The sequence below is a fragment of the Ostrea edulis genome, chromosome 4, assembly GCF_947568905.1.
Source record: "Ostrea edulis chromosome 4, xbOstEdul1.1, whole genome shotgun sequence".
Classification (NCBI taxonomy): Eukaryota; Metazoa; Mollusca; class Bivalvia; order Ostreida; family Ostreidae; genus Ostrea; species Ostrea edulis.
The window spans coordinates 83,302,663-83,330,599 of NC_079167.1; the positions used below are offsets into that span (position 1 = coordinate 83,302,663).

The following is a 27,937-nucleotide window of genomic DNA, read 5'->3' on the forward strand; positions in this document are numbered from 1 at the left end:
CACCAGAGGTGGGATCAGGTGCCTAGGAGGAGTAAGCATCCCCTGTTGACCGGTCATACCCGCCGTGAGCCCCATATCCTGATCAGGTAAACGGAGTTATCCGCAGTCAAAATCAGTGTGCCAAGAACGGCTTAACAATCGGTATGAAACACGTCAGACAGCATTTGACCCAATGCGAGGTTGTATTGACGAACTAGATCGTTATAACGACCATAAATTAATAATCTCTCTAATTAAATTGCTGCTCTATTTAAAATTCAAAATTAATTCAATTCACAAAATCATGGTAGATATAATTAAAGATAAATTATGACGAACACAAAAACAATCGGACAAAACAATGGTGATTCCTTTATTCTGTTTAATACCGAGAAAATAATATTTTGTAAGATTCAATGGTAACGATAAAAAAGTGCTTGAACTATTACAAAGAAATGTTACTGGCATTCATCGTATTATAAGCAGAGTTTTGACTTTGTCACAACTCGGATTAAAAAAATTGTTGCATCTGGATTTAGAGGCAGTTCTGATGTTGTTGTTTTAAAATGTTTCAATTAAAGGATATTGCAACTGAAAATGTTAGAGACATATACAGTGTTCCAATAATTATGTTAGTGACATATACAGCATCCTAGTAGTCATGTGTTAGTGACATATACAGTGTCCTAGTAGCCATGTGTTAGTGACATATACAATGTTCTAATATCTGTGTTAGTGACATATACAGTATCCTAGTAGCCATGTGTTAGTGACATATACAGTGTTCTAATATCTGTGTTAGTGACATATACATTGTTCTAATATCTGTGTTAGTGACATAAACAGCGTCCTAGTAGCCATGTGTTAGTGACATATACAGTGTTCTAATATCTGTGTTAGTGACATATACAGCGTTCTATTATCTGTGTTAGTGACATAAACAGCGTCCTAGTAGCCATGTGTTAGTGACATATACAGTGTTCTAATATCTGTGTTAGTGACATATACAGCGTTCTATTATCTGTGTTAGTGACATAAACAGCATCCTAATAGCTATGTGGCAGCACCGTGTTCATCTGGACAAATTTCTGGAGATTAAAGAAATAAAAGGATTAATTAGGCCTGTAAGAAGTGTACATAAATAGGGATGAAAGAATAGATTCCCAACAATGTGTAATCAAGAATTCAGCGTATTACGCAAGATCGTAAATACCGAGTTAGCGGAACTCTCTTGTAAAGAAGTCCGGAAAAGCGTGTCGATCTTGGGCATTTTTTGTTTATTCAAACATGGCATCGGAAGACGATTTAACCTGTGCTTTCCACAATTAAAAGTATTTTTAAATGAAAGTGTAAAAATGTCTGGATACAGGAAAAATGAACTCCTGAATTTAGCTCGTGAAGCTATATGTTTTGACGCAAGCTCTTATCAGATTTGGGAATTTCCTGGCTGACAGCAGTGGGAAAAAATCCACCACATTTCCATTAAAATCTATCATTTGTGGATATTTCTGGGTATTATGTTTCTCTCTTGAATCATTACTACAGTCTACTGCAATGCAATGATAGTGCACCATTGTTAAAATCAGGTGAATCGATCACGACAAAAGTTGCAGAACTGGTATTATTTACCAACATGCCCAAATTCTCACATACTCTGGGTCTCGCGAGACTTTGAAAGGGGAAAGTAAAATTTAAAACCAAGACGGAAAAAGTAGTCGCGATCTTGCGTAATACGCATGTTTGGCATATTTGGAAATTCGACAACATTTTCTATATATATACATGTATATGGAAGTCCACCATTTCAAGAACTCTTTTGAGAAAATATATCTGCCAAATATTCTTGACACCAAAGTTGCCCAATATTCAATAGGTCCCCCTAATACGCAAGTTCCGAGTTACACAAAAATTATTTCCCTTTGTCGAACTCTTTCGCATTTTATGACGTATGGTGGGTACACAATGTATACATTATATCGCAGACTGGCATTGTACATAACGATTACGTACGATTAATGTAATAAAAGCGTAACTTTTGTTTATATCAATCACTGGTATGTACATATCAAGCATAATCTGTTTGAATAAGATCATCAAATTGGCTATTAAATCATTATTAGATTCCTCTTACTACATGAGTGACGCTTTCATCAAAGAAAGATGGCAATTAACAGTATTTGTTTGAGCCATTTTGTTATCCAATACTCATAAACTCGCTAAAGTTGCCTTTCCCCTGAGATAGGATGGTCTCAGAAACTCTGGATATCATCTTTTAAGAAATAATGCAACGATAGTAATTAGCAAATGTACCCACTGTCATCATATTTTCCGTCATAATTTACGGAAGAGTTCGACAAAGAGAAATAACTCTTGGGGAACTCGGAACTTCCGTATTAATTAAATATCACACTTTTTCTACAGTATTTTCAATAATGCTTGATACAGACTAATTTCATCAGGAGGGTTCTATATAATTAATGCCGGGAAACTGACACACAGATTTCTTGTAATTTTGCAATCTCTACCCAGAGTTGTCGTTCCTTGCTCTCACTTACACCTCTGTTAACGTCTCAAAATAAGCAATGTTATTCCACATGTATGTAAATCCACTTTTTTTTACGGCTAATAAAACTAAGAACTATTCTATAAAATATCTGGAAAATGTAGGACAAGCAACTATTTGTAGATTGTTTTCCATTACTATATATTCTTCATGTACATATGTATAGGCCTAGTGCAATAGAACTACCCAATATCCACGTTTCAACCCAAATCAATGCTTATTGTGTCACAAAAAGACTTGACATCTGCTCAATATTTATTTATTTACGTATATTTTTGTAACTGAAGTCAAAACCATACTTTATTTGAGCATACGTGCCATTTTACAAAAATCTTGTAAAACCTTTGAGACGTTTACAGAGGTGAAAGTGAGTGTAAGGAACGATAACTCTGGGTAGAGATTGGTAATTTTGATCAATTATGTAGAATAAAATTGTATTTGTACAGGCGCGTAGCCAGACAGAAAATGAAGAGTACGCAAAGTAAGGCAGGGGGTCTGGGGGCTGCCTTGAGGCCCCCAGTGGGTCCAGGGCGAAGCCCTGGTGGGGGTCCATGGGGCGAAGCCCCCGGAAGCTCCTGGGTTTTATTGATTACAATCACCAATTTTTTTTTAGTATACAACGGGTATTTTGGCTGTCAATTTTCGAAACAAACGAATTCAAACAATAGAATAGACATGATGATTGGAGTTAATCATAAATCGGAAATACATAGCGCAAAGTTACACTTAAGGCAATGACATAAAAATGTAAAAATAATTTCTCTCTTTTTTTCTTTTTTTTCAAATAATGTGTACGCAGTTGCGTACTTGCGTATAGGCAGCTACGCGCCTGTTGTATATCAACTTGTTCCAAAATAATTAATCTGGAATATACAAATACTGTCCCAAAAGTCTGTGGAAATTAATATCTATAGTGGATTGGAGTTTAATTCCAAACTAACTGTCGCAATTTATGGCTATTGGTACTTTGCGGAACGGAACCGATTGTGGGGTACCCTAAGGGGGAATCCACTGTAAAAAAAATTTGGTTGTAAAAATAAAATACTGGACTTTAATCTTCTAGTTATATACATAATTGTGTCCACTGATGCTGGCCTAAGAGAAGTAGAGAGTTGTATGTCAAATGGGTCAAATGCTGTCTGACGTGTTTCATACCGATTGTTAAGCCGTTCTTGGCACACTGATTTTGACTGCGGATGACTCCGTTTGCCTGATCGGGATGTGGGGCTCGCGGCGGGTGTGACCGGTCAACAGGGGATGCTTACTCCTCCTAGGCACCTGATCCCACCTCTGGTGTGTCCAGGGGTCCGTGTTTGCCCAACTATCTATTTTGTATTGCTTGTAGGAGTTATGAGATTGATCACTGTTCGTTATCTTCACCTTGTAAAAGAGAATACCGGGATTTAAAGTTTTATTTTTTAAATATACAATTGTGTTCAATCATCTGACCTTTACTTCTGCGTTGATATCTGTAGTTAATGTATAAACTATGCTTAATTTTCGATTTGCATTTATTACTGATATAAAATGGATATTTTCTGCGCTGGTTCCGTTCCGTTCCGCAAAATACCAATATCCGTGTGGATATTAGTATTTAACGGAACGGAACGAAACATCGAAATTCAAGTGTTTTTTTCTACAAGTGCAAGTAGTCTGTTATTATTCAAGTGTTCTCATTCTTTTTAATCGCATCTTAAGAAACCGAATTCTCTCACTTCTTTTTCTTTTGTGTTTTGTTTTTTCGGGGGGGGGGGGTGTAAATTAATGCCACGTTATTTTCTCCTGTTTTTGTTGAAGCTTTCATTTTCATCGGTTTATTATTTGATCACTCTGAAAGTCAGAGGAATTGTTAATTTCAAAAATCAATATACATATAGATATATATAGGATTCCGTTCCGTTCCGCTAAATACCAATAGCCGTGTGGATATTAGTACTTAACGGAACGGAACGAAACATCGAAATTTAAGTGTTACTCTACAAGTCCAACTAGTATGTTATTAAGTGTTCTCATTCTTTGTAATCGCATCTTAAGACACCGAATTCTCTCTTTTCTTTTTCTTTTGTGTTTTTTTTCCGGGAGGTGGTTTTTTGGTTTTTTTTTTGTAAATTAATGCCACGATATTTGCTATTGTTTTTGCTGAAGCTTTCTTTTTCATTGGTTTATTATTTGATCACTCTGAAAGTCAGAGGAATTGTTTATTTCAAAAATCTATATACATATAGATATATATATATAGGATTCCGTTCCGTTCCGCTAAATACCAATATCCGTGTGGATATTAGTACTTAACGGAACGGAACGAAACATCGAAAGTCAAGTGTTATTCTACACCTACAATTAGTCTCTTGCTATTCAATTATGCTCATTCTTTTTAATCGTACAGAATCTTAAGACACCGCATTATCTTTTTTGCCCTATGGGGGTGGGGGTGGGGTGGAAATAACTGCTTTCACACACATGCATGTGTTTTTGAACATGCCTGAAATTTTTGATTGCAATTTACTTCGGTTTTGAAGACGCATTTTCACACGTGTTCAATCGCATCTTCAGACACCGAATACTGTTTTCTTTTCGGAGGGTGTTTTTTTTTTTTTTAATTTTAAATTTTTTAAATTTTTTTTTATTGCAAATTAATACCACGTTATTTTCTCCTGTTGTTGTTGAAGCTTTCATTTTCATCGGTTTATTATCTGATCACTCTGAAAGTCAGAGGAATTGTTAATTTCAAAAATCAATATACATATAGATATATATAGGATTCCGTTCCGTTCCGCTAAATACCAATAGCCATGTGGATATTAGTACTTAACGGAACGGAACGAAACATCGAAATGGAAGTGTTATTCTACACCTACAATTAGTCTCTTGTTATTCAATTATGCTCATTCTTTTTAATCGTATGTTTGTTTTGATTTCACTTAAATATTCTCCATAGGGACTTAAACAATATTCAATTATAATTCAAGTGAAAATGTATATTCCAAATACGAATAACGGTGTAGATATTTGGATTGTGTGAAACAGAATAAGATGTAATCATGATTAATTAGGATTATGTGAAACAGAATAAGATGTAATCATGATTAATTTCCTTCCGCTGTTTTATGTCCCCGCAACTAAAGTTGTGGCATCAGTGCATTTCTTTATCCTGTCTGCCTGTCCCAACTTTTGAATGATGCGGATAGGGCTCTCATAATTCATTGTGACAAGACCTTTCTTTTGGCACCGAAGTTGTGTATCTTAACTTTTCAGAAAACACAATATATCTTGACCAATGCGTAATATGAATCGAAAATTAATATTCCTTGTGATATGATCCTTTGTTGTCATCAGAGTATGTTTACAAACATATCTTGTTAATTATGTGTCCCCTCTTCCAGGAGGAGACATTGTTTTTGCACTTTGTGTCCATTCGTCCGTCACAAAATTTTGTGAACGCTTTTCCTCCTACATGGTTTATCAGATAGACTTGAAACTTTGTACAATGCTTCATTGCAATTTGTAGATGTGCATGTTGTTGGGACTGGAGGATCCAATGATTTTCCTAAAAATTATAGTGGATCCAAGAGGGATGATAGATGTTAAATTAGGTTGTGAGTGTGTCTCCTCCTCTATGGCCAAGGTTTATCCAATATACTTGGAAACTGTTTACAATACTTTAAATGATATTTGTATATTGTCGGAACAGGAGGATCCTTAAAGTTATAGTGGATCTGAGGGGTGGAGAGTGTAAAATAGGTTGTGAACACTTCTGTTACGTTTAGTATGGGAAGGGTGGCATGAATGGAAATCCAAATATTGATGTGAATCTGTTTCTTTGCAATAAAGATCCGTGAGTATATTGGTATCATCCTTAATGATTCGGAGATCCATTTTGCCAATTGTGGTCATGGAGATTTCAACATATTTCCATTTTATAAAATGTATAATGACTGCGAAATTTCCAGAGTTACAAAGGAGGAATACTTTATAAAATTGTTTAATCCCAAACTTCATAGAAAATAACTGTGTAAAATTGAAACTACATTGAACTGAACTCTGTAATTGATTTCCAAGTTTTGTCTAATATTGTGTGTATTATACCGCTACCAGTGTAATTTTTTATGACGTCACAAAGGACAATTACTTACGTCGTGATATGTTGACGTTACGGATTAAACAACATTCTTTTGGAAGAATTTATCGATGTGTAAACTCCGGACATTTTACTCACAAACTGAATAAAAGTGCGAAGCACTTTTATGTTAAGTTTGTGAGTAAAATGTCCGGAGTTTACACATCGATAAATTCTTCAAAAAGAATGTTTGATTCTTATAATTCCAATTCATTGACTTTATTAACAATTGCAAAAATTTGAATAGTTACCCGCACTATGTTGTTTGTTTTCAGGCGTGTATGAATACATCGCGTTTTCGGATTTATTGATGTGTAAACTCTTGTTCAGCTTTATTTTTGTCCAATCAAAACAATTGTAATAAATAAGATTGGAATTATTTAGCAATACTATTTCATTTTATAACTGTCTGAAGAGGCATTTTAAGCCGAAAGCGCTGACAGTGAAATGTTATTCGAGTTTTGTGTTTCTTGACTTTTATTATTGGATGTATTTACTGTATCAAATACCGAATTCTTTATTTACAAACTATATATATATATATATATATATATATATATATATATATATATATATATACATATATTTATACTTTATATAAAAAAAAAAAAATAAGAACGACGAAAATAACTCAACCGGTTTCATTTTCAAGTTATGATATTATTGCTTAGTTACACATTATAGAATATATATCAAACGTGACGGATTGTATTGACGCTTTAACGCACTTTTATTCAGTTTTTGAGTAAAATGGCTGGAGTTTACACATTGATAAATTCTTCAAAAAGAATGTTTGATTCTTATAATTCCAATTCATTCACTTCATTAACAATTGCAAAAATTTGAATAGTTTCCCTGCACTATGTTATTTGTTTTCAGGCGTGTATGAATACATCGCGTTTTCGGATTTATTGATGTATAAACTCTTGTTCAGCTTTATTTTTGTCCAATCAAAACACTTGTAATAAATAACATTGGAATTATTACATGAGAAGAAAAAAAAAGAAATAAAAACAAAGCCGACTTTTGGTCTGTGCAAGAAAAAAAATATACAATATGTACAATAATAAATGACAAGTTTGTTTACATAGCAGTTGACTTCACAATCAAATAAAACAGATTTATAATGCGTGAAAATGTTTATAAATCATATAAAGTTTTGCATTTTATGAAGCGTTTAATGGGTACCTGTAAAGTGCGAAACGAAATCGACACGAAACGAAATCTACCGAAACGAAACGAAATCTACCGAAACGAAACAAAACCTACCGAAACGAAACGAAACAGATTGTACAACCGAACTCTTTTAATTGTAATTATTAAAAATGGTATCTTAGGCCCCTGTGAAAGTTACCACATATAAATAAAATTCGCCTCCCCTTTGATGTAGGCTTTGGGCTTGACTTATACAATTTTTTAAAAATTGGAATGGGGGGGGGGGGGGGGGGGGGTAAGCCCATAGTACATATCCAATTAAATACCATGTGCAATTAGTTTCAGATTCATAAATTTCAGAACGGAGGGTTACAGTCTCACAGGTCAGAGGTCTGGGGAAACACACTTAATAGACGTTGGATCCGCGTTTGGGCATAAATACATGTTTCAGTGTTTTTGCTCTGAAGACAAATATATGTATACATGTGGATATTGTGTATTTGTATGTAGTATATCAAACGGTGGATTTTGAGTATGTCCTCCCGTTCTCTTTGTAATTCATGTTTCCCTTGTTCATAAGCCTTTTGATTTTACAAAATGCAGACCTCTTCCTGATATTATTGCATAAAACAAACTTTCTCGGACACCAGCTTCTTCAAACAATGTATATATACCCAAAGGCGGATCCTTGCCTCAGTAATATTATACGGGTTTTCATTTTCAATCATAAAAAAGAATGAAAATAATTGAATAACAACTTATTCGTATATGTATCAAAACACTTCAATTTCGATGCGTTTTATTCCGTTCTGCTAAAACTAATATCCACACGGATATTGGTATTTAGCGGAATGAAACGGAACCAGATATAGTTACTTAGTTAAGATGTTTTTAACACAAATAAATCTACAGTTAGACCCCCTCGCAACACATTCTATAAAATGGTGTTCAAGTTACTACTTCCGATAACGCAGAGAAAGTTGATTTATTGAATGATTATCTTCCTTCAGTTTCAAATGTTGATGACAGTCGCAGAAATCAACCTAAAATTTTCTCTTTATACAGTGATGTTCCGCAATTAATACATATTACAGAACAAGATGTTTTATATAATGTCCTTTTTACCCGTTAACAAACAAAAGGTCCTGACTATCAAAAAATGTTAAAGAGTACTACATATTCAAGACTTGTTATCTAATAAATTCTTGGATCATTGTACAATTCCAAACTGTTGGAAAATTGATCATTTTTTGTACAAAACAGATGATCCATCAGTTATGTCAGGAGAAAATAATGTGGCCTTAATTTACAAAAAGCCCCTAACCCCATCCCCCACCCCCGAAAAAAGGAGAGAATTCGCTGTCTTAAACACTTGAACACATGTGAAAATGCGAATACTATATATATATATATATATATGTGTGTGTGTGTGTGTGTGTGTGTGTGTGTGTGTGTGTGTGTGTGTGTGTATTGATTTTTGATATTAACAATCCCTCTGACTTTCAGAGTGATCAAATAATAAACCGATGAAAAAGAAAGCTTCAACCAAAACAGGAGAAAATCATGTGGCATTAATTTAAAAAAAAAAAAAAAAAAAAAAAAACCTGGAAAAAACCCCACTAAACATGAAGAAAAGAGAGAATTCGGTGTCTTCAGATGCGATTGAACACGTGTGAAAATGCGTCTTCAAAACCGAAACAAATTGCAATCAAAAATTTCACGCATGTTCAAAAACACATGCATGTGTGTGAAAGCAGTTATTTCCACCCCCACCCCTACCCCCATACGAAAAAAGAGATAATGCGGTGTCTTACGATTCTGTACGATTAAAAAGAATGAGCATAATTGAATAGCAAGAGTCTAATTGTAGATGTAGAATAACACTTCCATTTCGATGTTTCGTTCCGTTCCGTTAAGTACTAATATCCACACGGCTATTGGTATTTAGCGGAACGGAACGGAATCCTATATATATCTATATGTATATAGATTTTTGAAATTAACAATTCCTCTGACTTTCAGAGTGATCAAATAATAAACCGATGAAAATGAAAGCTTCAACAAAAACAGGAGAAAATAGTGTGGCATTAATTTGCAAAAACAAACAAACAACCCCCCCCCCCCTCCCAAAAGACAAAGAAAACAGAATTCCGTGTCTGAAGATGCGATTGAACACGTGTGAAAATGCGTCTTCAAAACCGAAACAAATTGCAATCAAAACTTTCACGCATGTTCAAAAACACATGTATGTGTGTGAAAGCAGTTATTTCCACCCCACCCCCATAGGGCAAAAAAGATAATGCGGTGTCTTAAGATTCTGTACGATTAAAAAGAATGAGCATATTTGAATAACAAGAGACTAATTGTAGGTGTAGAATAACACTTCCATTTCGATGTTTCGTTCCGTTCCGTTAAGTACTAATATTCACACGGCTATTGGTATTTAGCGGAACGGAACGGAATCCTCTATATATCTATATGTATATTGATTTTTGAAATTAACAATTCCTCTTACTTTCAGAGTGATCAAATAAACCGATGAAAATGAAAGCTTCAACAAAAACAGGAGAAAATAACGTGGCATTAATTTACAATCCCACCCACCCCCCCAAAAAAAACACAACAAGAAAAAGAAAAGAGAGAATTCGGTGTCTTAAGATGCGATTGAACACGTGTGAAAATGCGCCTTCAAAACCGAAACAAATTGCAATCAAAAATTTCAGACATGTTCAAAAACACATGCATGTGTGCGAAAGCAGTTATTTCCACCCCCACCTCCATCGGGAAAAAAAGATAATTCGTTGTCTTAAGATTCCGTACGATTAAAAAGAATGAGCATAATTGAATAGCAAGTGTCTAATTGTAGATGTAGAATAACTCTTGAATTTCGATGTTCGTTCCGTTCCGTTAAATACTAATATCCACACGGCTATTGGTATTTAGCGAAACGGAACGGAATCTTATAATTCTAGCAACTATTTCAACTTGTGTGTATCCTCGAAAAGTTTCAGTCCCTTTCTTGTGAGGTTTTCATTTGTCATCATTATTGGAATGCAAATTTTTTTTATATAGACCCCGATATATATATATATATATATATATATATATATATATATATATATATATATATATATTAAAAGAAATAGAATAAACAGTACACAAAGTTAAAAATTTAACGCAAGCGCTTTCATTTTATAATCCTCAAACGTGAAATGTTAGGACGCCTTTATGACGTCAAACCATTTCAAAACTATTTTTAAAATGTAACGCCTGAGGATTATAAAATGAAAGCGCTTGCGTTAAATTTTTAACTTTGTGTACTGTTTATTCTATTTCTTTTAATATTTTATACCGGACACTGTGATTTTTTTTAAAAACACAATTTGGATATATATATATATATATATATATATATATATATATATATATATATTTGAAATTAACAATTCCTCTGACTTTCAGAGTGATCAAATAATAAACCGATGAAAAAGAAAGCTTCAACAAAAACAGGAGAAAATAACGTGGCATTAATTTACACCCCCCCCCCCCGAAAAAACAAAACACAAAAGAAAAAGAAGTGAGAGAATTCGGTGTCTTAAGATGCGATTAAAAAGAATGAGAACACTTGAATAATAACAGACTACTTGCACTTGTAGAAAAAACACTTGAATTTCGATGTTTCGTTCCGTTCCGTTAAATACTAATATCCACACGGATATTGGTATTTTGCGGAACGGAACGGAACCAGCGCAGAGAATATCCATTTTATATCAGTAATAAATGCAAATCGAAAATTAAGCATAGTTTATACATTAACTACAGATATCAACGCAGAAGTAAAGGTCAGATGATTGAACACAATTGTATATTTAAAAAATAAAACTTTAAATCCCGGTATTCTCTTTTACAACTCTCTACTTCTCTTAGGCCAGCATCAGTGGACACAATTATGTATATAACTAGAAGATTAAAGTCCAGTATTTTATTTTTACAACCAAATTTTTTTTTACAGTGGATTCCCCCTTAGGGTACCCCACAATCGGTTCCGTTCCGCAAAGTACCAATAGCCCAATCTATGTAAATTTTTATAAAATATGTATAACTATTTTTATCAAATTGTAGATGCTCTATATGTCAGTAATGTCACTGAATTAATTCCTTTAGATCAAATACAGAGTGTTTCATATATCTTTTCAAAAATTGAGCTAATCAGTGGATTTCTTCTGAAAGGAGGAAAAATCACACCCATGACATGTATAACTTGAAGAATATTTCATAAACTTTACATCAATCTATAACAATTAATCTGGGATTAAACTCGACTAGATTGTAAATTTTTGTGGACGGATGGACAGACACTTGCCTTGTTTTGCTCCCGAGTTTCTGTCCAGTTCTGCTTAGCGATGAGTGGAATGGCTTTCAGGATCACTGCTGTAGCGTTGGTAGCATTGGTTTTAAATGTTTTCGTCACATTTTCCACATTCACCTGTCAAAGAGTTACCGTATTTATTTTCTTAATCTAATTCAGAGTTCTACATTAATCATCAGATAAAGCTAAATGTCTTCAATGCATTTTCCACACTCATCTGTCAAAAAGAATGATCCCTTTTCCTAAAGTTACATATGTATTCATAATTGAGATCTCTTCAATGATAATATTTAATAATATATGTATTTATCACCTAGATATCATCTACGATTATATATATGTCTTTATAGCTTAAATTTCGTTGACAATATTTAACGTTATGTGTCTTTACAGCTGCGATATCTTCAGTGACAATGTTAACAATACATGTGTGTATAGCTAAATTTTGACAATGACAATATTTGTCAAATTATGTATTTATAGCTGGTAAGAATTTGGTGATGACATGTCTATTTATAACTGAGAATTCAGAGAATGACGTTTAATAATGCGATTCTATAGCTGAGAAATTGTTGATGATATCTAGCGAGAAGTGTATATGATCTACAACGTACAGCTTCCTCCCCTTCCCTCCAGCTGTCGTAATCCGTCACCAGCGCCAGCGCTCCGTAACACAATCCTAACTCCTTGGCCAGGATCACCTTTAAACAACATAACAGATAAGTCAGGACACAAAAACTTCCATACAATACAAACGTATCTCACAGTTGTGAAGAAATTTATTGAAATTACCTCCCTTGAAACAGAGAGAAAGAGAGACTGAAGCACATGGTATATTACCTCGGGTACTGTTGTCATGTTGATACAATGTGCTCCCCAGGAATGCCAGAGCTTGCTCTCCGCCCGGGAGGAGAAGCGTGGGCCCTCTATAGTTAACATGGTCCCCTTCTCGTGGCAGGATATGCCCAGGTCTTTAGCACAGTCATATAAAATCTGTGATATCAAAGGCATAATTATTGTAGTTGAAAATGAAAATGCTGAAGGCAGAATATTTTTATGTCATTTACACAAACATCAAAAAAAATTATGAAACCAATTACTATAAATTCCTAAATTGTTGTCACATAATTTTGTGAAAGGCATCATTTGCGAATTAAAATTACTTGAATTTGGGGGTATAAAGGTTCTGCCATTGAGAGGTGACAGATCCCTGTGAGTGACAAACCTTTCTTGTCCTGGGACAGAACAGTTCTGCCATTGGGAGGTGACATACCTTTCTTGTCCTGGGGCAGAACGGTTCCGCCATTGGTAGGTGACAGAGCCCTGGGAGTGAAGATGGCTCACCATCAAAAAATGTCTGATTTCGCTTCTGTGTTCTGAAAAATACACAACAACAAAAAATATTCACAATATTTCAATGTAAGATGCATCAAAAATCTATAGGATTCATCACCTGGTATATGTATGTCTAATATACACTGTACAATGCACAACGTATTGAATTTTCGAGTCGTCTCTTGTTAAGATTTCCATTGTCATAGATCTACCTTCATGACATTTCATATTTGGTCATGATTATGCAGACAGGTGGTACTAGAAAACCGGATTGAACTAGTTTGTAACAAACATGTATTCAATGTATGATGAAAGCAGAATCAATTTCAAGAGAAATTTCAGTGAATGTAAATATATCACAATGAAAGCAAGGATGGATGAACAGACAGTCAGATGGACAGACACCCATAGTCTAAAGGTATGTGTCTGCTTTAAATGAATGACTAGAATATATAAGCTGTAAGTTGAAAACTTTTCAAGATACATGTTCTTGGATTGAACACCTGTTTCGACCTTGTGACCAAAAAATTTAAAAGTGTCTTTTTTTATATCATCAATTACATGAATATAAACTATGAAAGGTCTATGTCGAAAACTTTTCAACTTAAAGGTAAGCTGAAGGCCTAGTAAACTTGGAAATTAAAGGTCAGTTATAATCTTGACCTTAGGACCCCAAATTTATCAATGTTTTCCTGAAGTGGTCATCTACCATTGTAAAAAATATAACAGCTTTGTGATATACAATGTTACACATATCTTGTCACAATATAAATGATGATGGATGGACAGACAATGTGATTCCTTGTAAGGCTCCCCCAGTTTTAATGTGAGGCCCTACTAGCAATTCAATCAGTTCTGGTGATGATTAACTTACATTTAGGCCTTAAATGTCTGGTGGTTATACATGTCAACAACAATTCTAGTGGACCTGTCTGTCAATAACAATTCTAGTGGTCCTGTCTGTCAATAACAATTCTAGTGGTCCTGTCTGTCTATAACAATTCTAGTGGTTCTACATGTAATAACAATTCTAGTGGTTCTGTCTGTCAATAACAATTCTAGTGGTTCTGTCTGTCAATAACAATTCTAGTGGTCCTGTCTGTCTATAACAATTCTAGTGGTTCTACATGTAATAACAATTCTAGTGGTTCTGTCTGTCAATAACAATTCTAGTGGTTCTACCTGTCAATGACAATTCTAATGGTTCTACCTGTCAATAACAATTTTAGTGGTTCTACCTGTCAATGAACTGGTCAATAACCACGATGTCTATTGGGTGTATGTTGCCCTGTAGGGAGCCACATGCAGTGGTTACCAGGAGGTGGGTACAGCCCGCCTGTTGAAGGGCCCAGATGTTGGCACGGTAGTTCACATTGGTGGGGTTGATTCTGTTTCCACGTCCATGTCTGGAAACAGAGAAGAGTTTTACATTTCGGGATAGGATCAGAGTCCTATTTCCCTCTGTTTTGCATCAGTTCAGAATTGAAAAAGAAAAATGCCAGTGTAATCAGGGCAGAAGAACCACAAAAGTTATAAAAACATAGGGACAAACAAAGATACAAACAAAGGGACATCATTATCACAGTTTGTTTCAATATTTTGAATAAAGCAAGTATTTCCAAACAATTTCATTTCAAGACAATCGATTATTCATACTTTGCACTGGAACCTGCAATTTTGCCACATTTTAACAAAACATATGCCATTCAATATCTCTTGAAGAAATGAAATACAGATAGAAAGAACAAAAGTGCTGATTTACAAAAATACAACTTTAATTTTTATTTGCATTTGCACATGGCCACATGCAAAATTCTAATCTATGAATCAAAAATAATGCATAGTCTCTCAAAAATAAAGTATTATGAAAAGATGAAAAAAGTGGTTTTGCCCATATATATGTATAGCAGTATTTTTAAGGCTATATCATGAGCGTAAAATCCAGAATGGCTAATTGATAAGAGTATATTTGCGATTACATGATTTTCCATCTCAATTGCGGCGTACCACAAGGATCTGTCCTAGGACCTCGGCTCTATGCCATTTTCTCCAAACCTTTTGTTGGAATCTGTCGTAAAAACAATGTTCTACATCACTGTTATGCAGATGGCACACAAGCCTATCTATATGTAGTCTTCAAACCTAAAGATAACTGGCAAAATACCGCTAGCCGCCTTGAGGCTTATATGGATGTGGAGGTCTGCTAACACGTCACTGACTCACCATCGTACCATCTGAACTTTATTATCAGTGAAGCACCGTTTGTGAAAAACCTAGGTGTGTGGTTTGATAAGACACTTTGCATGCAAAGCAAATCTCATCTGTGTCTCGTGCTTGCTATCATCAACTACGTAACATCGGACGAATACGGTCGCTCATCACAGAAGATGCGTGCAAGACCTTAGTATGTGCCCTCGTGACATCTTGGCTCGACTACGCCAATGCTCTTCTTTCCGGTATTAACACAACCGAACTGGCAAAACTGCAGCGGATACAGAATATGGCAGCACGAATCATCACTCGTACCAAGAGAAGTGATTGTTTTGGAGGCGGTGTTATGATATATTTGTCAAATCAAATACGCGCTACAAGACGCCCAGACTTTGAATTTCTTTCTTGTGTTCGTCAATGTATACCTGAACAAATTATAACAGTTCGCCCGCGAGATAAACCATGGTTTGATTCTATGATACGGAAGACAATCAGAATTAGAGATCGACTTCGCAATAAAGCATTAAAATCAAAAAATGACTCCGACTGGTCCGCTTATAGAAAAGTTCGGAGTTCGGTTAACAATATGAAAAAACACGCGATAACAAATTATTATGACAATATAGAAACCTACTTAGACGATTCTAGTAAAGACAATAATAAGTTATATTGGAAGCTGATGAAAGATTCGTTTAATATTAAATCATCGAATGAAATACCTCCAATACAAATTAATGATAACAACGGCGATAACAAGTTAGTATATTCTGATTCTGATAAAATAGAAGCATTGAATGCATATTTTTCATCAATTACCAATATTGATGACACCAATGAAACACTACCAAATATGTATTGCTTATGTAATGATTCCTTAAATAGCATTATTATTGAAGAACAAGAAGTATCGGATATTATTACAATACTCCCAGTTAATAAAGCTGTTGGCCCAGATAGCATTAGCCATAAAATGTTGAAATCAACAAAAACTACCATTATCAAACCACTTACTATGCTATTCAATAGATCATTGTCAGAAAATATTTTCCCATCTTTTTGGAAAATTGCTCACGTCATTCCTCTTTTTAAGAAGGAAGACCCGTCAATAGTATCTAATTATAGACCTGTCTCGCTATTATCATGCGTTAGTAAAATTTTGGAGAGAATTATTTTCAAACATGTATATAATTATTTTCATAGTAATGATCTATTTTATCGATATCAAGCTGGATTTTTACCAGGCTAGAAATGATCTTTTTAATCGCCTTTTCATGCTTGACTTGGTTAATATTGATACAAAATTGTTATTATGCGGTGATATCAATTTACCTCTGCAAACTAATATAACTATTTTTTCAGTTGTTTATAAATTTATAGAAGAAACTTGTAGATTTGTTTAATCATTGTACATTATACCTGTTAATTATTACCTTGCATGACATATTGTAATATTTTAGGAGAGGGACTTGTAAGTTGTCAGAACTTGTTCCCAATCCTTTTGATTTCATCAATAAAATATGTTCAAAACAAAGTGATCACATAACTCCAGTGCTGATTTCTTTACATTGGCTTCCTATTGACAGGTGCAGCCAATACAAAATTATCCTCTACGCATATAAGGTGATCCATAAGATGGTAACAAAATACTTGGAAGAGGTGGTCACTGTTTACCAACCAAATCATTCCCTACGATCTGAAAATTTACTGACATTTAGTTAGACCTAGATGTTGAACCTCCATATATGGAAACAGGCGCTACACTCTGTAACTCTGCCGGATACCCTCCGCCGTTGTCAGAATTTGAACACTTTTAAAAAACATTTAAAGACGCATCTTTTTAGACTTGCATATTATTAGTATTATAGGTGGTTAAATCTTTGTGGTTTCTTTACCATAAGTTTTAACATGACTTTTTAAAGTGTATATTTGTATATTTATTTCAACTATTGTATTTTACATCATTTGATTGTACGGCGTGCAACTTTCTTAATGCACTGCATGTTTTAAATTTTAGTAATTTTACTTCACATTATTGATGTTTTGATATTATCTGTCTTAATTCTATATTGTAATTTCCTTTTACTACTTTTATAACATGCTGTATCATTTTTATTGTGTGCAGTGCTTTAGAGTGGTTATTTATGGTCATATAGGGCACTTATACAAATAAATAATATTCTTATTATTCTAAGAACTGAAAATTCTACAGTCAATTGATATACCCCACTATGATTCATGAATGTAGTGTGCAGCATTTGAAAGAGAATAGGAGGGTGAATGGATGCAGTTTCATGAATTGCTTGTTAATGAATACACAAAGTTATATGAAGTCTAGGAAATATGATCCCAAATGAAATGAATTAGCTTTTTTTTTCACCTGGAGAGAAGAACACATGGAACTCCTTCTATTTCACCTGTGATCAAGACATCGGAAGGCTGCGGATAAAGTAAAGCTGACATGAATATATCAAAACACAGAGTTGATTTCAGAAGGACGGCTCGTGCAGAAATGACAAAAGAGAAAGATACTAGTCTATGGCAAAGTCCCGTTAAAAATATGAGAATTGAAATATTTTTGTATTAACTTTAATTCTTGTATGACAACACTATGATGAAAGGTAAAGATAATGAACAGTAATCAGTCTCATAACTCCTATTGGGAATACAAAATAGAGAGTTTGACAAACAAGGACCCCTGGATATACCAGAGCTGGGATCAGGTGCATCTAAAACTAATTTCATGACTTCTTATCATCAAACACAAGCACCTGTTTACAGATCAGTCTTAGCTGGTATTGACAAAGCACCTGTATAAAGATCAACCTCTGATGCAGTTGGCAGTGTCAGAGCACCTGTTTACAGATCAGCCTCAGTTGGCAGTGATAGAGCACCTATTTACGGATCTGGTGTTCTACCCTGCATGCCAACTGGGGCTGATCTGTAAACAGGTGCTCTGTCACTGCCAACTGAGGCTGATCTGTAAACAGGTGTTCTGTCACTGCCAACTGAGGCTGATCTGTAAACAGGTGCTCTGTCACTGAGACTGATCTGTAAACAGGTTCTCTGTCACTGCCAACTGAGGCTGATCTGTAAACAGGTGTTCTGTCACTGCCAACTGAGGCTGGTCTGTAAACAGGTGCTCTGTCACTGAGACTGATCTGTAAACAGGTTCTCTGTCACTGCCAACTGAGGCTGATCTGTAAACAGGTGTTCTGTCACTGCCAACTGAGGCTGGTCTGTAAACAGGTGCTCTGTCACTGAGACTGATCTGTAAACAGGTTCTCTGTCACTGCCAACTGAGGCTGATCTGTAAACAGGTGTTCTGTCACTGCCAACTGAGGCTGGTCTGTAAACAGGTGCTCTGTCACTGAGACTGATCTGTAAACAGGTGCTCTGTCACTGCCAACGGAGGTCTTATCTGTAAACAGGTGCCCTGTCACTGCCAACTGAGACTGGTCTGTAAACAGGTGCTCTGTCATGACCAGCTGAGGCCTGATATTTGATTTAATCAGGTGCTCTGTCACGAACAACTGAGGCCTGATACTTGATTTAATCAGGTGATCTGTCCCGACCAGCTGAGGCCTGATACATGATTTAATCAGGTGCTCTGACACGACCAGCGGAGGCCTGATACATAATTTAATCAGGTGCTCTGACACAACCAGCTGAGGCCTGATACATGATTTAATCAGGTGCTCTGACACGACCAGCTGAGGCCTGATACATGATTTAATCAGGTCCTCTGACACAACCAGCTGAGGCCTGATACATGATTTAATCAGGTGCTCTGACACGACCAGCTGAGGCCTGGATTGGATTTTGTTTTAAAGTGTCATGTTAACTGACATCATGGTTAAAATGATACTAATTCTGGGTCAAACCTTTCCGAAAGGTGTATCCATGGATACCTCCTTGCCATTCTTCAAGAGTTCTGGATTTGATAATCCAGAACCTCCTACAATGCCAATTTTCACCTGCAGATAAAAATCCATATGTTTCACATTACAGATAAAACGACAATGCATGCTGAAAAATCTGGTCGTTTAATGTTAATTAAATATATAATATTAAGTCTTATAGACAAACCTCAATTGTTTTCGCCCCTTAGAACAGATGGATAATGCAGCCTATTATGTCCTGCATGTTCAATATGTTAATCCAGTGACCTATAGTATAGTCCTGCATGTTCAATATGTTAATCCAGTGACCATTAGCCCTGCATGTTCAATATGTTAATCCAGTGACCTATAGCCTTGCATGTTTAATATGTTAATCCAATGACCTATAGCCCTGCATGTTTAATATGTTAATCCAGATACCTATAGCCCTGCATGTTTAATATGTTAATCCAGAGACCTATAGTCCTGCATGTTTAGTATGTTAATCCAGTGACCATTGTCAGTTTCGAAATCAATTAAAAGATTTATAACGATATTGTTTTGAATTCTGTATTCGATTTGTCCCTTGCTTTTTATCAAATATCTACATGTAGATGTGTTTAGAATAAAAACTAATTTCACAATCTTTTATAATCGCTCCGATATTCTACCCTGAAGAAAACATTGCTTTGGGATCTGCCTCGCTCCCCAAAGGAGGGGCGGATAAAAAAAATTCTGGGCTGGCAAAGATGTGCTGGTGTCATGGGTGTAAATTACATGTACTTAATTACTCGTAAAGCTTTTAGGCCTATGTTGAAACTTGTGCAGAAAATGGTTGCTTACAAGTAGGACATTGAAACTTTCAAAATACACGTGTTCACTCATTCTCAGTTATATGGAGCGCCAAATTAACATAAACTCAAATAATTGAAGATATCTTCAATTATTTGAAGATATCATCAATTCTATTATTGTCTTCTTTAATTGAATTAATGAGCGCATTAAATCAATTATTGCTCTCATCAAATGAATTAATGCGCGCTTCAATTCAATTATTGCTCTCATCAATTGAATTAATGTGCGCATCAATTGAATTAATGAGAGCAATAATTGATTTAATGCGCGCATTAATCCAATTATTGCTCTCCTCAATTCAATTGATGCACGCATTAATTCAATTAATGAGAGCAATAATAGATTTGATGCGCGAATTAATTCAATTATTGCTCTCTTCAATTCATTTGATGAGAGCATCAATTTAGTAGAAATATTGCTCGCAATGATTAATTTAGAGCTCGGTATAAATAATCTGATGATCTCTTTAATTCAATTGAAGATATCTTTAATTCGTTTACAGTGCTTTTGTATAAGTAATTAATGCGAGCATCAATTCTTTTAAAGAGAGCAACAATTCAATTAAAGATATCATTAATTCAATTGTGGATATGTTGAATTGAAGATATCTTTAATTATATACTTGCTCTCTCTATAAGAATTATTGCTCTCTTCAAATGAATTAAATATATCATTAATTCAATTGAAGAGAACAATAATTGAATTTATACGCGCATTAAATCAATTATTGCTCTCATCAAATGAATTAATGCGCTCATCAATTCAATTATTGCTCTCATCAATTGATTTAATGCGCGCATTATAGCAATTCTTGCTCTCTTCAATTGAATTGTAGCGCGCATCAATTCAATTGTTGATATCATTAATTAATTTGAAGAGATCATTAATTCAATTAAAGTGCGCATCAATTCAGCTGAAGAATTAATGCTATCATCAATTCAATTAATGCGCGCAATAATTTAGAATTGAAGATATCATTAATTATTTGAAGAGATCTTTAATTCAAATGTTGCGCGCATCAAATGAATTGATGATATCTTTAAATAATTGAAGATATCTTCAATTATTTGAGTTTGTGTTAATTTGGCGCTCCATACAGTTAATGTGTGCATTACTGTCGCGGACGTTTGATTATTCATAATGTTTCATGCAATCTCATACGTACGTTACTGTCGCCACAGCAGGTATCTTATACATGTATTTCAGTATCAATGATATAAAATTTATGCATAACAGCATTATGTTTGCTTTTTAAATAAAGTTAGATAGCATGAATGAGGGGGTTTTATCGGGTATTTTTCAATTTGGTAAATCAATGATCTTCTAAAGTCTTGTCTATGGCAAGCCCTTTTATTATTTATTCGTAAAATAAGATATCTCTTTAAATAAGAGAGATATCTCTTGGTTAAAGAGATATCTCTGTAAGTTAGAGAGATATCTTTTTACGCTTGGGAGATATCTCTTTAACCAAAAGAGATATCTCTTCAAACAAAAGAGATATCTCTTTTGTTTAAAGAGATATCTCTTTACGCTTGGGAGATATCTCTTTCTCTTTGAGAGATATCTCTCAAAGCTAAAGAGATATATCTCAAAGAGAAAGAGATATCTCTCTAGCGTAAAGAGATATCTCTCTATCAATGTAAAAAGAGATATCTCTTTAAGTTAGAGAGATATCTCTTTAAATTTTCAAAAAGAGATATCTCTTTAATCTAAAGAGATATCTCTTTAGATTTTTCCTCCCGGTGATCATAATGACTTCTCCCTGTTGCATTGTCATTGAAATGATGTAACCTTATTTTTTAAACAAGCAAAATACTTCTAGTGTACAAATGGCGGGAAAGGTTGAAGAGGTGGTTGGGGTAACATTGTCAAGTTGCCGAGAGGCGAAATCTAGTCTAGCTCGCATATTTCATCAATTTATTGTCTTTGTTTTTTGTTACCTTTAAATGTATACATTTCACATGCGGTAAAAGGCAAAATCTTCCCAGCCATCAGGGTGTTGCTAAAACGTGGAACGGAAAACGCAACGGAATTTAAGATTTAGAATGATTAATGTAGATAAGATAACGGTAAAAATCGGAGGATGGGGGATTCATTTTGATTAAAATCAACAATTTGGGAATTGTTTACAAGCGATAAAGCAACTTTATCTTAAAATTTTGCATCAGAAAGTGATTAATCGAATTTAGTTAAACGTTAGTATAAGAATTTACAAGGCATTTTACAAGAATTTCGAAATTTCGGCAATGACAGAGGTGTTAGCGAGCAGTGACACATATGGGTAGAGAATGAAAAGAACACACATGGTTTATACCCCCCCCCCCCCGGTGGCAAAACGTCATTAACGCACATGTACACGTATTTACACATAATACCGTGTAAGTGTGTACTTACAACAAGGAGTGTGATATGTATAAAACAATAATAATTCATGATCTTATTTAGTCAACAAGTTAAACATCTTTTGTTTGATTTATCATTTTTTAACTAACAGGAGACTTAGTAACCGGAGCTCTCCAATCCTAAATAGGGAGGACTTCTGGCAGTTAATTTTTAAACTAAATACTTGTGAAAAAAATTTGGATTAATAATGAGATGACTTTTAATTCTATTCAAGCATAAATTCTGTGTTAGCTTTTTAGCTATTTCATATATTATGAAATAAATCTGTTAATTCCTCTTACTACTGGTCGTAAACTTCACCCTAGTTAACATTGGTTTTGTTTCAATCTTTCTTTCCTGTTGTATCTCTTCAGTTTCAACACTACTCCGCAGGATATCGGTAAAAGTATGAACTTTCACATAGATTCATCCCAAATGAGGAAAAACTTTTCTTCACCGGACTCGTTCGCTTTAAAATTTGATGTGATACATGAATGTATATTGTACCAGGTGTAGAACTAAATTCAAATTCAGTTATCTTATAAACATATGTAATTCGATTAAAAGCACGTTCGATTTAAAAAGGCTATTTTTGGGGAAAATTGTTCAAAAAATTATTTTATCTTTTACAATGTTGTTTTCGGGGGGGGGGGGGGGGGGGGGGGGGGTGTACCTTTTGTTCATTGGATGGGCTCATAAAATCTTTTCTTACCATACCAGCCAGAATAAAGTAATAGAATTTGAAAGAGGTTGAATTATAATTCAAGTCTTTTTCGGTATGTTACCTTATTTATTTTTTCTTCATTTGTGAAACAACATACTGTCAAAATCTGGGGGGGGGGGGGGGGGGGGGGGGGATGACAAAGCTGGGGAAAAAGATGGTTCCAACAGGCGCTAGCATAACACTTAATATTTTTATTCAAACTTACTATGTAAAATACTAAGCAAGCGTCTGTTGGTACATTCATCCACAAAACACACCGTGTAAAAATACATAATAATGCATGACTTCCTGTTCTCTCTGTAATTTCTGCATTCCTTATTCAAAATAAGCTCTTTGATTTTGCAAAATGTTGACCTCCTCATAACATTATTGCATAATATATTTTCCGTTTTCCGTTCCGTCTTCCGTTCCATTTTCCGTTCCGTTCATTGTAAGATTTGTTTTGACGGGCTTCCGTTTTAGGGAGAATTACTTAAGTATTCAAACTAATAAAAATATTGGAAAGAGATATCTCTTTCTCTTTGAGAGATATCTCTTTTTCAACGATTAAAGAGATATCTCTTATACTTTGAGAGATATCTCTCTAGGAATTTTTAGAGAGTTATCTCTTTAAGTGAAGGAGATATCTCTCAAAGTAAAAGAGATATCTCTCAGAGTAAAAGAGATATCTCTTTAAGTGAAAGAGAAATCTCTTGCATTTAAAGAAATATCTCTTAAAGTATAAGAGATATCTCTCAAAGTGAAAGAGATATCTCTTAAATTGAAAGAGATATCTCTTTAAATGCAAGAGATTTCTCTAAAAGTAAAAGAGATATCTCTCTAAGTGAAAGAGATATCTCTCTAAGGGAAAGAGATATCTCTCTAAGTGAAAGAGATATCTCTTATTTAGAGAGATATCTCTTAAGATTAAGAGATATCTCTCATTTTAAAGAGATATCTCTTTAATCTAAAGAGATATCTTATTTTTCGAATAAATAGTAAAAGGGCTTGCCATACTTGTCGCCGATCCATAGGTTTCAACATTAAAGGTGTTATAGCCTTTAATTTTCTGCCTATATATCAGTCTTCTTCGCTAATAATGCTAGCTTCACAACTTTAAAAATGAAACAAAGATAGTTTCTTAGTATATATAATAAAAGCATATATGTGATATTCTTTTATTGACATTATCCGAATTTTAATACCATGTTCTCTGAGTGTATGAATAATATTGAAACGTACTTTACGTAATGTTTTCAAAAAACGAGTTTTTCAATGCAATCCATCTTGCGTATTTGTAATCGAATATAAAAATTTATGATATGACATTAACCTTTGAATTTGTGTAGCGAGTATGTGAGCAGAACTAACTTCCAATTTTAGCACTTTCAAACGGTTTCTACAAATTGTATTCCTTTATATCTGAGTTTTTAACGTTTGACAAAGATGTTGCTGAGCAAATACACAGTGAATTATCTGTTATTTTTGTCAAATCCTGTTCAAATTAGAATTGCGCGTTACTTTCATTAAAATGCAGTAAAATATTGAACAACACAAAACTTCATGTTTACTCTAATTTTGTCATTTACTGCGGATGTGTTTTGTATTTTGCATTTAGATTATGTTAATTTCTAGACTTTTAAGAGGAAAATTTCATGAAGGTATCTGTGAAATGTACGTTACGCTATGGGGGCTTTGAAAATAAGTTTCAGAATTGGTTTATTATGAGGGGATACAAAGTTATCGTATGCCCTGTAGTTAGATGACATCTTGGAAGTTTAATTTCTTGAAAGAATATCAAGATTTTAATACACAGAGAAAGCTGCATAAAAAAACAAATACAGTACAATATTTTAACATTATTAAAAAAGACCATGACGAAAACTAGTGTAAATTCATTCCCTAATACATGTACTTTGTATCCATCTTTGTTTTCAATATTCTGGCAGCATAATTTCGTATCAGAAATACATATTGATAGAGAAACTAACACAATATCACCTTTCAAAAACGTATGATTTTGAGTAAAGTTTAACGTACATTTCAAGTTTTACTTGCAATAGGGTGCTTATGTTTGACAAAAAATTTGTAAAAATGAAACGCACGACAATTACATATAGATAATTGTATTTCTCTTTTCTGCAATTATTTAGCTCTATGAAAAAGTACAGAAGGACAGTTTTGGAATTCTTTATTTTTTTCAGCAAATAGATTTGTGATTTGCACACATTAACTGAGAATGGGTGGTTCCCGGAAATCTCGTACATGTATAGTATTTTTCAGTACAGTACGAGTAGGAGGCGATTTCAACGAATATTTCGTGACAAGCGTGTATAGTCAGCTATCTAAATAAAGAAAATCCAACCACAACAATACAGCTGCCACCACAACTTACCTTATGATCCCCAGAGGACATGATTATAGGATCGTCTTACATAAACCTAATTAAAATCAGATCCTAAGATACGCTCACAATCGCTATGTACAACAGGATCTTACACAACCCCAAACGCAGAGTATAATATACGGCGCGGATCTAACACGTCTGATTTTAAGGTAGCTCACTACTATACAGCACCAAATTAACAAACTCAATTATTTGAAGATATCAATTCAATTATTGCTCTCTTTAAATGAATTAATGCGCGCTTCAACTGAATTAATGAGAGCAATAAATGATATAATGCACGCATTAATTCAATTATTGCTCTCTTCAATTCAATTGATGAGAGCATCAATTTAGTAGAAATATTGCTCGCAATAATTAATTTAGAACTCGGTATAAATAATTTGATGATCTCTTTAAATTCAATTGAAGATATCTTTAAATCAGTTACAATGCTTTTGTATAAGGAATTAATGCGAGCATCAATTCTTTTAAAGAGAGCAACAATTAAATTAAAGATATCAACAATTCAAATGTGGATATGTTGAATTGAAGATATCTTTAATTATATACTTGCTCTCTCTCTAAAAGAATTATTGCTCTCTTCAAATGAATTAAAGATATTATTAATTCAATTGAAGAGAGCAATAATTGAATCAATGCGCGCATTAAATCAATTATTGCTCTCATCAAATGAATTAATGCGCACATCAATTCAATTATTGCTCTCATCAATTGATTTAATGCGCGCATTATATCAATTATTGCTCTCTTCAATGTGAATTGTAGCGCGCATCAATTCAATTGTTGATATCATTAATTCATTTGAAGAGATCATTAATTCAATTAAAGCGCGCTTCAATTCAGCTGAAGAATTAAGGCTATCATCAATTCAATTAATGCACGCAATAATTCAGAATTGAAGATATCATTAATTATTTGAAGAGGTCTTTAATTAAATTGTTGAACGCATCAAATGAATTGATGATATCTTCAAATGATTGAATATATCTTCAATGATTTGAGTTTATGTTAATTTGGAGCTCCATACACTACACTCAAGCTTACACTCTGTATGACACCACGTCACAAGATGGCAATTTAAATGTTTTGTGAAATTATCTGTATCGATCGATGTGTTTGTCTATCATCGTAGCTCAGTGGTTAAAGCATTGGGCTGGTGAACCGTAGATCTCGAGTTCAAATCCCGCAAAGTATTTTGTTCATATGTGTTGAAATAATTTGTTTTGAAAATCATGTTTTTATCCAAAGAAGATGGGTTTAAAATTGAAAAATACATATATTTAAAGTGTACCAGGACCTTCATCGTCTGCAATACACACTTACGGATGTACCAGGACCACTTGTCTTCTGCAATACACCCCTCACTTATACCACTGCTAAATAACCAGGGTGTACAAGGACCTAATATTCTGCAATACACCAACCACCCTTACAATATGGTCGCATCCAGCGCACAATTATTCCAGAATCAAAATATATGGAACCAAATATACAGTTTTTGTTCTGACCATGAATGAGTATATCTCGAGCATCCCTAAACAAAAGCACGTCTTTCACATAGGCCTTATAATAACGATCGTGATCGAACAACATGGGCCAAAAAGTGGCGGAAGTGTACCATGTGCTTAGCAGCTATCGACATTTTAACAACGTAAAAGGAGTTTTTTTTTTTTTTTACCGAGGCAGCTGCCTCGGTTGCCTCAATGGAAGCTACGCCACTGATCAGCGGAGAAAGGGCCAAACATGGAACTTACAAATTCGAAAAATTCTACTGTAATCTCCCAATCGCCATGATCAATAAATTTGCTAATATAGTCTGCTTTATCGTCGAGAACTTGGTCTTGATAATCAAATAATAATCCGGAATCCCACGATTCCCATTTGGCAATTTCAAGAGAAGAAAAACTTGTCATTGTATTGCATACATATTATTCATCACGGGCGTCATGAAAATAAGTTTTCCCACCACTCGTGCCCGTT

At 34.3% G+C, this 27,937-nt stretch overlaps 1 protein-coding gene across 1 annotated transcript; it reads right to left on the reverse strand.

Moving 5' to 3' along the window:
* Positions 1-1,025: 1,025 nt before the first annotated feature.
* LOC130054398 (S-methyl-5'-thioadenosine phosphorylase-like) lies at positions 1,026-25,978 on the reverse strand. Its single transcript, XM_056163989.1, has 9 exons — positions 25,943-25,978; positions 19,611-19,703; positions 18,107-18,165; positions 14,757-14,924; positions 13,457-13,559; positions 13,024-13,176; positions 12,798-12,884; positions 12,178-12,300; positions 1,026-1,067 (listed from the first exon to the last, which is right to left on the reverse strand). Exons 1-9 carry the CDS (start codon positions 25,961-25,963, stop codon positions 1,026-1,028), a joined length of 849 nt encoding a protein of 282 aa, XP_056019964.1. The 5' UTR covers positions 25,964-25,978.
* Between the last annotated feature and the right edge of the window lie 1,959 nt (positions 25,979-27,937).